Source organism: Pithys albifrons, chromosome 23, assembly GCF_047495875.1.
Source record: "Pithys albifrons albifrons isolate INPA30051 chromosome 23, PitAlb_v1, whole genome shotgun sequence".
NCBI classification, from domain to species: domain Eukaryota; kingdom Metazoa; phylum Chordata; class Aves; order Passeriformes; family Thamnophilidae; genus Pithys; species Pithys albifrons.
This window is the reverse complement of record NC_092480.1, coordinates 875029-892058: the sequence shown is the minus strand read 5'-3', so window position 1 is coordinate 892058 and position 17030 is coordinate 875029. Positions and strand designations below refer to the sequence as shown.

The window sequence follows — 17030 nt, the reverse complement described above, 5'->3', positions numbered from 1 at the left end:
GCTGCTGGGAATGTTGAGTGGGGGAGAAGGTGTTGGCTGTGTGGGCTCTGCAGTCACTTCCCTGAATTCCTGGTTCCTTCTCCGAAGGCAGCGGCCAGGCCTGTTCCTGGAGCTGTCAGGAATCAGGGGCTAATAATGCCAGGAACGATTCCTCCATGAGTCATTGCCTCAGCTGGGCTGGTTGCCTTGGACTCCTGCAAAAATAACAGGGAAATTTTCATGCCTGGCTGCATTTTGCCTCCTTGGGCACTTGCTCTGAGTCCACAGATCCATCCATAGGCTGTGCCAGCTCCCAGGATTGCTCCCTGTTTGGGAGTCTCCCTGCACTTTGTGTCCTGTCTGTTGTCATCAGCCTGCAGTGGGTGTTTTGTTGGAGGAAACCCCTGTGGTTTCCTGTGCTTTGATGCAGGGCAGGGATGACAGAGCACAGAGCTGCCTTTAAGTGGTTTGGTGCTGTGCTGGCTCAGGGCTGTGCCAGCCTGGCTGCTGTGGCTGCAGCTGGAGCTGGGGCAGCACAGGGGGCCCAGGGAGGGGCTCCCTGCTGGCTGTGCCTTCCCTTGGGCCCTGCAGTTCCCACTCACTGCATCCCTGTCTCCTGGCTCTGCTGTCAGCTCTGGTATTGAGGGGCTGGAGCGGGGCCAGAGAGGAGCAACGAGGCTGGAGAAGGGACTGGATGTGGCACTGAGTGTCCTCTGAAACACCTTCAGGGTCAGAGAATCCACCAGGTCTTGATCCAACATGTCTTGATCCAACATGTCTTGATCCAACCCTACTGTGATCACCAGCCCAGGGCACTCTGTGCCCTGGGCTGGTGATCACAGTGGGGTTGGATCAAGGATTGGATTTGATGATCTCAGAGGTCTCTTCCAACCCAACTGAGAAGAGCAACAAGGCTGGAGAAGGGACTGGAGCACAAGTGCTGTGGGGAGAGGCTGAGGGAGCTGGGGGTGTTCAGCCTGGAGAAGAAGAGGCTCAGAGGTGACCTCAGCACTGTCTGGAACTCCCTGAAGGGAAGTTCTGGCCAGGTGGGGGTTGGTCTCTTCTCCCAGGCACTCAGCAATAGGACAAGGGGGCACGATGGGCTCAAGCTCTGCCAGGGGAAATTGAAGTTGGAGATCAGAAAAAAATTCTTTGCAAAGAGAGTGCTCAGGGATTGGAATGGGCTGCCCAGAGAGGGGGTGGATTCCCCATCCCTGGAGGTTTTTAAGCTGAGCTTGGCCGTGGCACTGAGTGCCATGATCTGGTAAAGGGACTGGAGTTGGACCAAGGGTGGGATTGATGATCTCAGAGGTCTCTTCTATGATCAGCCCTTTGCCTCCCCCACTGCCCTGTGCAAAACAGGCTCCCCCTTTTTGCTGTGACACAAAACTGCCTTCAGCTCCATGGTCAGGGCACACTGGGACTTGCTTCTGTTCAGGTCGTGTCTCCACTCTCTCCCAGTCCCTCTCTCAGGGCTTTTAGGCCCTGCAAAAGCTGCTCTGGTGGGTGTATGTGCATGTGCAAGCTGGGAAAACACTCCCTTCCTTGGGTTCCTTTCATTCTGTGCCTTTCAGGATGAAATTTTGGGAATTCTCTGCAGAGCAGCACTGAGACATCCATGTTTGCTGCACTGTCAGGGCACTTAAACCTGCTGGATTTGGACAGAAGGTGCAGCTTTTCTCGTTGGTGCTGCCAGTGCAGGGTGTTGGAAATGCAGGTTAGTGGGTGCCAGAGGAGCTGAATGATGCCCTGGAAAGAGTCATGGGATTGCTCAGGGATTCGTAACTGGCACCCAGGGACAGACTTGGACTTCTGCAGGATCTGTTTGTTTGCATATGAGCAATCCAGCTCAGACTTCCATAGGTCAGGAACCCCCATCCTTGGAAGTGTCCAAGGCCAGGTTGGACTTGGTCTAGTGGACGATGTCCCTGCCCAGAATGGAGTGAGATGTTCCTTACAGGCCCTTCCACCCCAACCCACTCTGTGATTCTGAGTGTTGCTGCCAGTTAAAACTCACTGTTTCCCCAACATCTGTGCAGTTGGTGCTGGCCAAAGGCTTCTCACTGACTGATGCCTTGGTGGAATCCTCCTGAAGTGGGGTGAGATGATTTTAAACAGACAAAGCTTCGTGTTTTTGTTGGGGGGACTTTGAGTCAACCTTTGGTTTTCCTCTTCTCTTTCTAAATGTGTGAAAACCACAAATGAGCAAACCTGTACCCAACCTGCACTGCTTGTCTCTCCCCAGTTTGGTACTCAGGTGTGTTTGCTGCTTTTCTTTCAGATTTAGAATTAATTTGAGGGTTTTTCTGTAACAAGCAACATCTTATTTAAATGAAACTAATAAAGCAACGAAGAAGCTTCTATTGCAACTGTTCATCTCCTAATTAAAGATTAGTTCTGTCAAGCAAGCAGTTTTTGGCTGTTCTCCCCTGCATGGGTTTCACAATATTTCTTACTCATCTCGGCACAAGTTGGAGTCGTTTCTCCCTGCGTGGTGCAAACACACACGAGCCACATTTCAGGCATGAGAGGAGCCCTGAAGGAAGTGGGACTAAAGTTAGGCATATGAATAAATATTTCCAAGGTTGAGGCCCTTGCCTGAATCTAAATATTTTTCTCTTTGATCAGCTTTTGAGATAGCAGATACTTGGATTCTGGTAATGTTTTAGTAGGGGAGGAAAAACCCCCGCCATGGTTATCTGAATGTTCTGCTATTTCTGGTCAGCTCTGTTTCCACCCTCCCAGCCCAGTGGAATGCTTTGTACTGCTGGAAGCTGGGAATCCTTCCTGCTCTGCTCTGCTTTGACACATTAGGCCTTAGAACTCTCTTTTTCTTGGTTTCAAGGTGGTTATTTGGCCCTGGCCCAGCCCTGCTAACTTGAAGCAGAACGTTCAGTCCAAGCTCTTACTCCTTGTAGGTGTATTTTATTTTCCTCACTTGGCTTCACAGTAAATAGATTTTCCTAATGCACCAAGACTAGGAAGACATACTATTAATAATCTGCTGCATTTAAATGGCTTAAATTATTCAACCCAGTCTTTTTAAAAAAAGCAAAGTGTGACTTGGCTTTTAATTGTTGCTGGTGTTGGGGAGAGTGGAACAACTTGTTTGAAAATGTGCTGATGTTCTTCAGTTATCAGACAAATGTCTACAGGGGTTTTTATCGTGTGGCCTGAACTTGCCAGCTCGATTTGGAATTAAGGCTCCAGCTGTTCACCCCACCCTGCTTGCTGCTGTTTGCAGGAGGAGCTGAGACATGAAACACAAACATGTGCTGCTGAACACTGTGACAGGCACAGCGAGGGGACTCTCAGGGCTGCTCTCAAGCTTGGCAATATTATTTCCAAGCGAAGATAAGTTGTGCTGAAACACAAAGAGCTGCTGGATGAACCCGTGGGAGCTGCTCTGGGTTCTTTGATTGTGTTTTCTGCACTCTGCTTTTTGCTGTGGTGACACAACGTTTGGGGAATGAGGGATGTCTTGAGCAAATCAGGAAATTCTGGGTGGTGTTCAGGCAGGAAGGTGGGAAAGAGTGACGGGCCAGGGACAGCAGGACTTGGGCTCCAGCTCCACAGGGACTTCGTGTTCACTGGGATGGCAAAACACAGGAGAATTCCAGGGATTTCAGTGCTGGTGATGTACCAAATCTTTGGAGTTCCTTCCTGTGGAATTCCAGGGATTTCAGTGCTGGTGATGTACAAACCTTTGGGGTTCCTTCTTGAGTAATTCCAGGAATTTCAGTGCTGGTGGATGGACCAAACCTTTAGTGTTTCTTCCTGAGAATTCCAGTGATTTCAGTGCTGGTGGATGGACCAAACCTTTGGGGTTCCTTCCTAAGAATTCCAGGGATTTCAGTGCTGGTGATGTACAAAACCTTCAGGGTTCCTTCCTAAGAATTCCAGTGATTTCAGTGCTGGTGGGTGGACCAAACTTTTAGGGTTCCTTCCTAAGAATTCCAGGGGTTTCAGTGCTGGTGGATGGACCAAACCTTCAGGGTTCCTTCCTGTGGAATTCCAGGGGTTTCAGTGCTGGTGGATGTACCAAACCTTTGAGGTTCCTTCTTGAGTAATTCCAGGGTTTTCAGTGCTGGTGGATGGACCAAACCTTCAGGGTTCCTTCCTAAGAATTCCAGGGATTTCAGTGCTGGTGATGTACAAACCTTCAGGGTTCCTTCCTCAGTAATTAATGTCCCCAGCCTGTACTAAGTAGAAAGTTTTGCCCAAGTTTCTACACCCCTAAAATAGAACCTTTGTGTTCCATCCCTGAGCAGACAATACAGGGCTGTGCACCAGCCATGGGCTCACTCTGTGCTGCTCATAAACCATGTCCTGCTGCAGGAGCAGAGCCTGGAGCTGATGGAAACCACTGGGAAAGGCTGTCCCTGAAAGGCTTCACTAAAACCTTTGTTCGTAGTGTGAGGACTTTTTATGCAGCTCAAAAGTTCAAATGCATTAAATTAAAAAAAAAAAAGAAATGGTGTAATTAATCCTAAGCATCTTTTCTGCCCTTCCCTGGATTCCCCTGTTTGTGTTCTCTGCTTTTCAGTGAAACACTTGGTTGGTGCTGCTTGTGTGGACTGTGCAGGCACTGCTGGATTGGCCTGAGATGACTTTTGCTTTCCTTTGCTCTGGGATTGAAACTCTCTGTCTTGCACAAGGTTGTTCTTTACTGGCTGAACTTTGTAAATGGGAGGACTGGAAGCTAAAGAGATGTGGCTTTGCAGGCAGAGCAGAGTGAGGAGAGGCCTGATTTGAGTCAGGGTGGGTTTCCCAGATTTCTGAGGTTAAAATGGAGCTTTTTGGGGCAGGAGGAAGGAGGGATATCCCTCCTTGTGTTCAATTAATTAACTCCTGTGCTGCTTTGCCCAGAGGTTCCCAAGGCTTGTGCAATTACAGGCCCTGCCTGGCCCCCTCATCTGGAGGCTGCTCTTGCAGCTGAACCAAATTTACTGCTGTTATCTGAAAGATGGCGAGTGTCTTGCTGTGTGTAATTGTTTTCAGGAACAGACAGACAACATTTTAATTTCACTTGCCCAATGTGTCATCAGAGGTTCGTTTTTTTGCCATATTAGTGCATGTTTGCACAGGGGATTGGCATGTGGGAGCTGGCCAGAATTTTGGGTGGATCCACAGCTCTTATTCCAAGAGAGGGATTAAACTGAGCACTTCTGTGCAGCCAGGTTTGGTTTTCAGGTGATGGGGAGGGAGTTGTTGTAGCTTTGAGGCTGTGCTGCTCCTGGCTGGGCCACTCCAGGTGTGGTTACTGAGGGGAGGAGAAGAGAGGAGGAGGTGAAGGTGCCCCTGGTGGGATCTTAGCCCATGAGGGACATTCTGGGCTGTCTCGTGGTGGTCCTCGATGGTTGTGATGCTCTGGAAAGCCCTCAGAGAAGGGTTTGGTTCTCTGTGTTGGACCAGCTGCTTGGACAGGGCCAGTGCTGAGCTCAGTCACAGAAACGAGGTTGGAATTGAGAATTTAGGTTGGAAAAGACCTCCAGGATCATCCAGTCCCACCCTGTGCCTGACCCACCTTGTCCCCAGCCCAGAGCTCTGAGTGCCATAGCCAGTCCTTCCTTGGGCACCTCCAGTGTGGGGACTCCAAACCCCCCTGGGCAGCCCCTTCCAATAACCCTTTCCATGGAGAAATTCCTCCTGGTGTCCAGCCTGGCCCTCCCCTGGCACAGCCTGAGGCTGCTCCCTGTGCTTCTGTCCCTGGGCCCTGGAGCAGAGCCCGACCTTTAAGCTCAGTCTGAGTTTGGACCTGCTGTCCTTGGGACTGTCCTGCCCTCACTTTGTCATTTTCTAACACCCCCTTGCCATGGGACTGCTGGTTGTCACCAAAATGGTCTGTTTAAACTAAGCTAAACTTAAATAAATAAAATTCTAAAATTTTCATTTATTGACCTGGTAACTTCTGGGGTATCAGAGTTGTATGGACTGGAATCTCCTCCCTCCAACCCTCACCCCAGCACTTGGAAAACCTGTATAAGCAGGAGAATTCAGTAGGAATAACTGTCATATATAGATGGGGAAATGATCAGCTCTAAAACATCTGTAGCTCTGTCAGGGGTAATACTGAGAAACAAAATTCATTAAGCTTCTGTTCTTTTTTTTTTTTCTTTCCAGGTTTCCTCTCAAAAAACCCACGAGGTGAGTTCCTGAAACTTGGCTTTTTATCTTTGTTGCAAATTGTGCTGCAGTATTTTGAGTGAGGAGCAATGAGCATGAGGACTGACCCAGAGCCCAGATGTGAGAAATTAATGTCCAGGTGGGGACAAGGTGCCAGAAATATTGTTGGTGCTGAACTTAAAGAGCCTGGCATAGTGTTACATTTGCATTCTGCTCCCTCACTGCAGGCTCACCTTACCTGAGATGTGAGATGGGCAAGGGACACTTGAGCTGGTGCCTGAAGTCCAGGGGGGATATTCTAAATCTTTAATTTCTGCCTGCAGAGGTACTGGGTGGTTGCTGGGGAGGAGGCAGAGCTCAGATTGCAGGAGGTTTATCTGTTCTGTGGAGCTTAATTTTATTTTGCTTTTGAAATGGAGTGATAAGGAGAACACACTTGCTGTTGCTATTTCTGAAGGTTAACTGGGCTGTTTCTGGAACCTTGGGCACACTCCCAGAGGCTCTCAGGGAGATCATTTTCCCACTTCAATTCAGCCTGGGAATAAATTTTTCAAGCGAACTTGACGCCTGTGTTTAATCTGACTTTTCTTGGGGCACCAGCCCAGCTCAGGCTGTTTCTGGGGGACACCAGCCCAGCTCAAGCTGTTTCAGGTTGCACCAGCCCAGCTCAGGCTGTTTTTGGGGGACACCAGCCCAGTTCAGGCTGTTTCTGGGGGACCCCAGCCCAGTTCAGGCTGCTCCTGGGGGACACCAGCCCAGCTCAGGCTGTTTCTGGGGGACACCAGCCCAGCTCAGACTGTTTTAGGTTGCACCAGCCCAGCTCAGGCTGTTTTGGGGGGACACCAGCCCAGCTCAGGCTGTTTTAGGTTGCACCAGCCCAGCTCAGGCTGTTTTAGGTTGCACCAGCCCAGCTCAGGCTGTTTTTGGGGGACACCAGCCCAGCTCAGGCTGTTTTTGGGGGACACCAGCCCAGCTCAGGCTGTTTTTGGGTGACACCAGCCCAGCTCAGGCTGCTCCTGGGGGACACCAGCCCAGCTCAGGCTGCTCCTGGGGGACACCAGCCCAGCTCAGGCTGCTCCTGGGGGACACCAGCCCAGCTCAGGCTGCTCCTGGGGGACACCAGCCCAGCTCAGGCTGGTTTTGGGGGGACACCAGCCCAGCTCAGGCTGTTTTTGGGGGGACACCAGCCCAGCTCAGTCTGGTTTTGGGGGACACCAGCCCAGCTCAGGCTGTTTTTGGGTGACACCAGCCCAGCTCAGGCTGTTTCAGGTTGCACCAGCCCAGCTCAGGCTGCTCCTGGGGGACCCCAGCCCAGCTCAGGCTGTTTTTGGGGGGACACCAGCCCAGCTCAGGCTGCTCCTGGGGGACACCAGCCCAGCTCAGGCTGTTTCAGGTTGCACCAGCCCAGCTCAGGCTGCTCCTGGGGGACCCCAGCCCAGCTCAGGCTGTTTTTGGGGGACACCAGCCCAGCTCAGGCTGGTTTTGGGGGGCACCAGCCCAGCTCAGGCTGTTTTAGGTTGCACCAGCCCAGCTCAGGCTGCTCTGGCAGCCCCAGCAGCCCCTCTGTGCTCTGGGCTCAGCATCTCTGCTTTGCTTGGCGCAGGCACGGCAGCATTTTGAGCAGAGAGTCTCCAGCTGACAAGAAGCAGAAGGTCGAGCGCTGCAGCAGCACCCACGACTTCGATCCCACAGGTACAGTCCTGAAATCCACATTTCAGCATCAAAAGCACCGGGAATCAGGTTAAAAACTACTTTGTAATGTGCCAGCAAATGTGGGGTTTGGAGCTGGGTTGTTTGCAGAGACTTTTGGAAGCTTTGTGGGCATTGCTGTTGAACCTGCACCTCTAATAATAAACGTGGATTAGTGTATCAGTAAATAATTAGAACTGCTCAGTAAATAATTAGAACTGCTCAGTAAATAATTAGAACCACTTCCACTTTCAGAAAAGTCAGCCTGAGATTTCAGGAGGGAAGTGCTGTGGTTAGTTGGGAGTTCTTTCAGCTGCTTTTAGTTCAGGGTACATTGGAGATGTTGGAGGCTCGGCCAGGGCTGGGTTCCCTTGTTTGGGTTTCAGTTTTGTGTTTGTTTCTTGTGCCTTCGATCCCTCTCTGTCACTTTCAAAGTGAATTTTCAGTTTCCAGCGGGACACACTGTAAGATGAACAGCTACATTTAAAGGCTGTGCTATCCTATTTTTGTAACCTTCCCAAAGGTTAAACCAGGGTCACTTTGGGCAGCTTGTCTGGCGCTGCCTGGGAGATGAGGGTGCACACAGGGACTCTTCCCTCTCTGAAACACTAACCCAGTGGCTCTGTGTGTGTTCATTAAATGCATGACAGGCTCTTGTCTGAGCCTCCTGGCCCCCTGCAATGTGCATTTTTCATGTCTGTGCATTGTGCTCTCCCTGGGGCTTGTGCAAGGCAGGAGGGTTGGACGGTACAACTTGTAGGATATGTTTGTTTGCAAAAAGACATGTGAAGCTGGTGCTTATAAACCAGCCTGTTAATGGTTTCTGCCACTACTGCCTGACTCCTCCCTGGTGTGCACAAAATAAATGGAAATGGGCTTTGAATGCCACTTAAAAAAGTGGAGAAAACATGAATTAGTGCTTGTTTTCTTTCCCTTTGCCCTTGGGAATAGGTAATGTAAAGTGATTTCGGGTTGGAGGAGGTCTTGGGCTGTGAAGGAATTTGTTTTCTTCAGAAACAAGCTCTAATGTTAATTTGATGAAAGTCCCTCCAATTTTAGAGCTGTTACCCAGCACCCTATGCTGGTGCTTGTGCCCTGCTCTCATGGATGACCCTGCTCTGAAGGCTTCAGAAAAGGGGTTCCTTTCAGAGGGCTGAATTCAGGATGCTGAACTGCTGTGCTGTGTTCATTACTTATTTTGGAGATAAACAATACCAGAGTTTCTGTGCTGGGCTGTTTTTCTCCAGAATCCTTCCTGCAGTTATTGCAGAAAACATCTTTGATTGTGTCTGAAGAGCTGTGGCAGGTTCTGTGTGGTGTTCCTGTGTCTTCATTATTCACCCCTTATTCCAAGTGTCCCACCTGTGTTTTGTTCACATCTCGTTTGTGTGTTTTGCACGATTTAACCCAATAAATCAGTCTGTGTGTTTTTTCATGATTTTTTTTCTCATGTTTGGTCTCCATATTTTCTCTGTCTCTCTCTCTCCTTCTCTCCTGCTCTCGTGCAGAAAGCTCCTCCAGGAAGACAAAGTCTAGTTCTGAGGAGAGTAGATCCGAGACGTATGGTAAGCCACAGCAGCCTCCTGGGCACTCCTGCCCTCTGTCTGTGCCTCTCACCCTCTGCATGGTTGGGCTGCACCAGGGACTGCCCAAACTGCCCTCAGTGTTGCTTTAGTGTATTATCAGCTTCTAGTTTTGTAGTGGCTGGAAAACTAACCTGGTGAGCTCTCCCCTGGACTCTGCTGTGACCCCCCCCGAGACCTTGTGCCCCGCTGGGGTTTGGGCTCTGTGCCCTCTTGGGCTCCAGGAGGGTTTGTGCATGTAGAAAATCCTGTGCCTTCCTCTCACTGTGGAGGTTGGAGCAAGCAGAGCATCTTTTTGCATTATTTGTAGATTATCTGCACTCAGTTCCTTTCCTTGTTTCACAGAAATGGAAAAATGTGTCTGTAAATAAATTAAGCAAATGTAAGAGTATGAACTCCCCCATTCTTTGTTGCAGAGGGAGTGAGTGACCTTGCAGAGCTGTGCTGTGTTTCACTGCTGTGTGTGGGCTTGTGGGCTGCAACAAGTGGCACCCAGCAGGCAGTTTGGGGTGGGAATGTCCCCCCACATCTCGATGGTGTCCCTGCTCCGTGATGGGCCTGTTGCTCCTCTGGTGTGCCCCAGATCTGGCAGTGTGGGGCACTCCCATGCTCTGTCTGCAGTGACTTCCTCAGTTTCCAGGCTCTAAAGACACTTGCACTCACGTTAGGAACTAGAAGGCAATAGGTTTTCACAGGTTGGTGGGTTTTTGGGTGCTCCAGCTTGGGCTGAGCCTGCAGTGCTGCTGCATTTCACCTTTCTCAGTGTGCCTGTCCTGACTCCAGCCTGGGGTTGCCTTTCTTTGCCTTTCCTTCTTTTTAACCCTTCATGTTTTTAAAACAACCTAATGCTTTCTCATTTTAATCTGTTAAGCTGCTGCATAACCTGCTGTGGGCTCTTGGGCAGATGCAGTGACTCCTCCAGCATCAGCTTTTATCACTGCACTGGAATAAAACTGCAATTTTTATTCCATGTTCATGGCTGTGATCCCTGTTCTTAAACACCCATGGAATACAAAATGGTACTGTCATAGTCCTGGTTGTGAGAAACACTGAAAAAATAAATAAAAAAAATTAAATACCCCCACCAAACCTAAACCCCACTAAAAAGTAATTAAAAAAAAACCCCTAACCCTCCAAAGAAACCCTCAAACCCTGGAGAGTTCCTTCTAAGCCCATCTTAGGCAAAGCCCTTCAGCTGGTGCAGTGCAGGGAGGTGTGTCCTGTTCCTTCTGTAAAAGTGGGATCTCTCTGCTTCCCCTGGAATTTTGAATCACACACTTTTTGTTTCCAAGAACAGTAATATGATAGTCCTGTTCCTCAGGGTGTGAGAGTGTTCCTCAGTCAACAGGGTAGGAGAGCACCTTGATGTGCTTCAGCAGAGCTGCAATCCTGTCTCGGGGAGGCCTGGCTTGCTGCAGCTTGTAATGCTTCCTGCCTGCTCAGAGGGAGGGAATGGGGCTGGAAGGGCAGGGATTTGGGGATGCTGCTGCCTATGGGAGCTCTGCCCCTGCCAGGGGGGTGCTGGGCAGTCAGGCTGCTCAGAGCCCTGCCTGGATCCCCCATGTGTCCCCAGATCCCTGTCTGTATCCCTGTGTGTCCCCACATCCCTGGCTGGATCCCTGTGTGTCCCCCCGTCCCTGCCTGGATCCCCTGTGTGTCCCCAGATCCCTGTCTGGATCCCCTGTGTGTCCCCAGATCCCTGTCTGGATCCCCTGTGTCCCCCCATCCCTGGCTGGATCCCCTGTGTGTCCCCCCATCCCTGGCTGGATCCCCTGTGTGTCCCCCCATCCCTGGCTGGATCCCCTGTGTGTCCCCCCATCCCTGGCTGGATCCCCTGTGTGTCCCCCCATCCCTGGCTGGATCCCCTGTGTGTCCCCCCATCCCTGGCTGGATCCCCTGTGTGTCCCCCCATCCCTGGCTGGATCCCCTGTGTGTCCCCCCATCCCTGGCTGGATCCCCTGTGTGTCCCCCCATCCCTGGCTGGATCCCCTGTGTGTCCCCCCACATCCCTGGCTGGATCCCTGTGTGTCTCCCCATCCCTGTCTGGATCCCTGTGTCCCCCCACATCCCTGTCTGGATCCCTGTGTCCCCCCACATCCCTGGTTGGATCCCATGTGTGTCCCCACATCCCTGTCTGGATCCCTGTGTCCCCCCACATCCCTGGTTGGATCCCATGTGTGTCCCCACATCCCTGGCTGGATCCCTGTGTGTCCCCCCATCCCTGGCTGGATCCCTGTGTCCCCCCACATCCCTGCCTGGATCCCTGTGTGTCCCCACATCCCTGGCTGGATCCCCTGTGTGTCCCCACATCCCTGCCTGGATCCCTGTGTGTCCCCACATCCCTGGCTGGATCCCCTGTGTGTCCCCACATCCCTGCCTGGATCCCCTGTGTGTCCCCCCATCCCTGGCTGGATCCCTGTGTGTCCCCAGTGCTGCCCACCCCTCTGTGCTGGTGGAACTGGTGTGTTCCTGACAGGAAACGTTTGGGATGTGCTGGGATGTCTCTGTTTACACCCTCCCTGGGCAGTGTCTGCCTTGCCATGTGTGGCAGAAAGGAACACGATTTCCTGCCCCAGGCTTTGCCTTCCCCAGTTTCCTGCAGCTGCTCTGCCCGTGTTGGATCTGTGGGAGCAGCTCCCACTCATCCTTCCTCTGCAGTGGCCTTGGTGGGGCTGGCCCTGCCTCTGTCTGTGCCCTGTGCTGTGCCAGCCCCTGGGGGTGTGTGGGGAGCTCTGCTGTGCTTTGGGTGGCACCAAACCATTCCCAGACCTCGCAGGACAAATGCTGTCCTGGGATTTCCCTCGCTGGTGGCTGGATGGGAACTCGCCATTGGAAAGGGAATAACAGAGAAGTCTGGAATGACAACAGGAAAAGGGGGTGTGGCTTTGTCTGTGTGTTTGTTCTTACCTCTTGAAATTTTTAATTAAGGAGCAAGAGGGCAGAATTTCTTGAGGCCTGTGAATGGCTGGGGGGGCAGAGTGGTTGGGTAGGGAGATTGCTCTAAAGTACAGGAGTTAATTTGTAGGGACATGAAGCTCACAGTGTGGTATTTTCTTTCATAATTCCAACCATCTCATATTTGTATATTCAACAAAATTTAGTGTAGTTTGATGTGCTGTAATTTACTAATTAGTGCCATAATCTCCCGTGATCCTTAATCCTTGTTTCTCAAAGTAGAATTTTCCTCTCTTAAATAAAACTGAATTTGGCTTTCAGGGTGGTAGGTGAGTTATCAGTTTCCCTTTCCTTTCTCCCATGACTTGGTTGCTCTCCCAAAATACCTTTAAATTTAGTAATGCTCAGTTCCTGCCCTGAACATCAGCCCAGACTTTGCACACACCTTTCACATCTTGTCCCCAACTTTCTGATAAAGTTTGTATTTTTTGTTGTTCTGAATCCCCAGATTTGAGCTGGTTTTAAATTGAACTCACTCTTCCTGATTTGCTCTTGCAGTTCTTATCAGCTTTGTGTTGTGGCCACTATTTTTCCAGACTTTTTAAAGGACTTTTGGGAGCCCTTTGGAATTGCCAGGAAGGGCTGGGAATGCTGGACCACAGGGGTTGCATGTGGGGTTGCCATGGCAGCAGATAGTCCTATTTATCATGTTAAAATACATGGTTCTTTTTTTCTAAAAAGGTTCCCAACCCTTGTTTTATGACCAGTATTCAGTGCCATTGTTAATAACCATTTTATCAAGGCACTGTGGACTGCACTGCTTCAAACAATACAGTTCTTGCACTGACTTTGCATGACTTCCATCAGTGGAAGAATCTGGGGAATGCTGCTGGTGTGGCATTTGGTGTGAAATCATGGTAATAACTAGAACTGAAATTCAGAATTCCATGTGCTGAGAATCTGTCCTTAGGAAAGCTGATGGTGCTATTTATTCTGGAAATATCCTGTAGACAGAAAGCTTCCCAAATGAAGTGAAACATGTCAGATCCCCAAGGAGTTTGGGTTTTGTTTATGGAATGATTCATTTCAAATCACTCTATTAAACTGCATTTTCCTGCTGTGGCCTCCTGCCCCCAGGGGAGTTGCAGTTCCCAGATCTCAGATCCCATCGTGTCCTGCAGGGCCAGAGCAGAGGAAAAGCCTCGTTGTGTTATGGGAGGTGGAATTCCTGGAGCCACTTGGGCTGGAGGGACCCTCACAATCACCTGCTCCCCCCCTGCCATGGGCAGGACTCCCCCCACCAGCCCAGGCTGCTCCAAGCCTGTCCAGCCTGGTCTCTGCTCTCTCTGGTCAGTCAAGTTTTAGAATGAAACTCTTCTCTGTTTGTTGGGAGCTGCACATGAAATTCCCTGGTTTGTTGAAGAGCTTCCAAATAGCTGAGATGTGTAGAAGAGAAATGACCTTCTTACTAGAGAAGAAGCTCTTGGAGAGTCAGAATGTGTCTGGCAAGGCTGTTTGAGAAAGTAATTTTAGGCCTGGGGTGTCAATGACCTTGAGCAGTTCAACCTTTCCCAGATCCAAGGGCACACTCGGGGCAGGGCTGGGGAAGGGACAGGGGCTGGTGCCACCTGCTGAAGATGGAGCCTCCTTGCTTGGCTTGCAATTTCTGTCTGCCTTCACTTTTAATCTTGAACCTCTTTCCCTCCAGCACTTGGTTGGCTGCTTTGCTGCACTCCTGGCTTGAGGCTGTGCCAGTGAGTTTGGGGAATAATCATCTGGATGAGGACAAAAAACATGAAGATTTATTGTTTTTTCCACAGAATTTTATGAATCCACTCAAGGCACAAACATATAATCTAATTTTGTATACTTAAAGCATAGTGAAGTGATGTCTCCTCACTTTGTGTGCCATCAAGATGCTGTGAAGTGAAAGCAAAAGTGGGAATAACATTATTGCTGATTTGGTTTTGATGCTGTTAACAAAGAGTTCTGTTGACCTTGTAAATATTCACTGAGTTTCAGCTGGGAAAAGTGAACTATCCTGGTAGGATGTTTCAAAGTGGGTGACTCAGGATTTCCATGCAGGGAGCACTAAGGATTGGAACACAGAGGGCAGAAGGTGAATGAAAAGCTGGTTGTCACCTCTGGATGGGCTGGTTGGTGTTGCCTCAGGCTCCTGCACGGGTGGAGTTGCTTTAGTTGGGAGCTCAATGTCCCTGTATGTTTTTGTGATATCCAGGCACGATGGGAACAGCTCTTGGAAACTTCACCTTGGTGTCCTTGGGCTCCCAGTGGTTTGTGGCTTTCCTGTGAGTCCATTCCAGAGTGTCTGATGAGGTGTTGAAGGTACCAGACGTGGGTTATGAAAACATTTCTGCTCTGCTGGTGAAATTGCAGCAGGCAGCAGGTTGCAGTTTGAATGGGTTTTACTCAGAGGACCACAGTGAGCAAGGGGCAGGTTTAGGGGGTTCCAGAGAGCACTGTGAGGTTGTTCTTTTTAGTGGGCCTGGTTCAGACAGGGAGTGCTATCAGAGCTGGTCTGGTTCTGCAGGTAATAGTGTTATTTTCAGGGAACTTTCAGATAACTCCATTAACATCACTATAAAGCTGCTGGATATCCCAGTCAGGCATTGAATCTCTCAGCTGGCCTCCCTGCACCTCACTCCAGCCTTTGTGTTGTGCTTAGGAGAAGGTTCAGTGCCTGTTCCATGTCTGAAGGGAACAAGTACAGGGAAAAACCAATATTGGACTAACTTGGGGTCGAGTTGTCCTAATTTCAGTTGCTTACCCTTTAAAGGGGTTTTTGGGTGAAATTGAGATTTGTGGTGTGAAACATTTTAACTTGATTACTCTGGGAACTCAAATTATCCTCTGTAAGGCCAGTTTATGTTGCATCACCTCCTGCATTGGCACTGCTTGGGCATCAGGCTCGTTCAAGGAGGAAGGTTATCAACAGATCCAAGAATTGTTGGTCCTGGAAAACAAGAATCCAGTGGAAGAGCAGTGAGTACTCAGGGCTATCCTGTGCCTTTAAACAAGGACAGTTCTTGTGAGTCTAAAGTCTGGTTTGGTGCCTTACTCATAAAACCTGTAGGGCTGGCACCAGGGCTGGCAAGGAGCTGTTTTTATGAAATAGCACAAGCTCCACACCCCACCCTGGGGCATCATTCTTGTGAAGTGAGGCTTCAAGAAGCTTGGTCACATAGAAAGGTGGGAGGTGCAGAAGGGAGAGGCAAGTTCTCTCATTTAACCATGTGAAGAGGGTGTGAGGGGCAGGGGGGTTCTCCTCTTGCCTTCTCCATCCCATCCCATCCCATTCCATCCCATCCCACTGTGGGTACCCTGAGTTCCTGGGCTGTGGCCTTTGAGCTGCACAAGTCCTGCCATCCCACACCCATTTCCACAAGTGCCACACTGGAGGAGAACAGGACAGACTGGGCAGGCTGTGCTCTCACTTCAGGCTCCTCATTTCCATGAGGAGTTGCTCCAGAGCAGTGAAAGGAGCTGTGGTGGTGTGAGAGTAATTTAAGATGTGGGTATGACTCCACACTCTGTTACAATTCATTCCTTAAAAATCCTTCCAGAAAAGCCAGTCGGTCTGGGAGAGCTCCCTGTGCTCCCTCTGTGCTAAACAAAACTGCTACAATTTGGGTATCTGATGGTGGAACTCCCAGTCCCTTCTCAAGGTGCTGGTGTAGGAATTTTGCCTGATGTGGCTGTGGAAAAGGAGCAAAGCAAGCTGTTAGAAATAAGGGTGGTGTCAATAAAAGAATGTCAGGGAAGTTTCTTGCAGAGTTCCTAAAGTCACTTTTCAGAATAATGGCTCCATGTGGGAGGCTTTTTGCAGATGGTTCTTGGAAAGTGCTCAGCAATGTGTGCCAGGACTGCTGCTTGCTTCTGTTCTGGTTTTCCCTTATTTCCTGTTCAGGTGAGCAAAAGACATACCCAGCATTTCACCTTCTCAAAATGCTGCACCTGCTGAGTAAATTTATCTCAGCAACAGCATTTCTGTTCCCATTATACTGAGTGTACCAGGAAACAAAACAAGTTGCCTTTGATGTCTCACAGAAAGTCAAAGGAAGAGCAGATTCAGACTCACATCTCCTGGGATTTTGGCCCTGAGCTTCAGGAGCCTGAAGCAGGGTCTTTATTTGAGCAGTCCTGCTCAGGGTGGTGAAGTGTGGCTGGTGCTTGTTCCCTGCTGCTGCTGCTGCTGCTCTGGGTCTGTGTGATGCCCTCACCTGGAACAGAAGGTGCCCCAGGAGGAGAGTTGTGCTGAGAATGGGGAGGACTTTGCCTGATCAAGGACTCTGTTTTAGTCCAACCCCCTCACATTAGTCTGAGAGGTTTGTGACTTCTTGTAGAAGCTGTGTGGTGTTTTTGATGAAGTGGAACGTGACAGCCCTCTGCTGTACTCTGAAAACTATTAACACAGACAAAGGGGAATTATGCTCATTGGTTTGTGTAGTGCTGCTCTTCTTTAAAAGCTGCTTGTACCTCGAGTTGGGTGTGATGTGCCAGAGCTGTCTCCATCTCTGCTGCTGGGTCTCTGTTCCCTGTAGCTGCAGCAATAAGCTTGACCTGTCTTGACATCCCTCTCTATTCCTGGACTGCTGCCCTGTTTCTGTCTCTCACATATTTTCCCTCTGTTGTACTGTACCAGTTCCTCTCAGTGCTCTGTGATTATCTAGAAGGATAAGGGTTTGGACTGATGCCCAGCTTGTGTCTCTCTGTATTCCTCTCCTCCTCTCTCTCTCC

At 50.0% G+C, this 17030-nt stretch overlaps 1 protein-coding gene across 5 annotated transcripts in view; it reads left to right on the top strand.

The window, feature by feature from the left end:
• Positions 1–17030, top strand: part of ARHGEF12 (Rho guanine nucleotide exchange factor 12) — an 84261-nt gene that overhangs the window by 35534 nt on the left and 31697 nt on the right. For 4 of the 5 annotated variants that reach the window (XM_071576342.1, XM_071576339.1, XM_071576341.1 and 1 more), the window contains exons 2-4: positions 6103–6126; positions 7709–7797; positions 9303–9359. Coding sequence is in view for 1 of the 5 variants with exons in the window: in XM_071576339.1 (XP_071432440.1) it covers positions 6103–6126; positions 7709–7797; positions 9303–9359 (170 nt within the window). In the remaining 4 variants the exon portion in view is untranslated. The remainder of the gene's footprint in view (positions 1–6102; positions 6127–7708; positions 7798–9302; positions 9360–17030) is intronic. The other variant, XM_071576340.1, reaches the window with a different exon arrangement.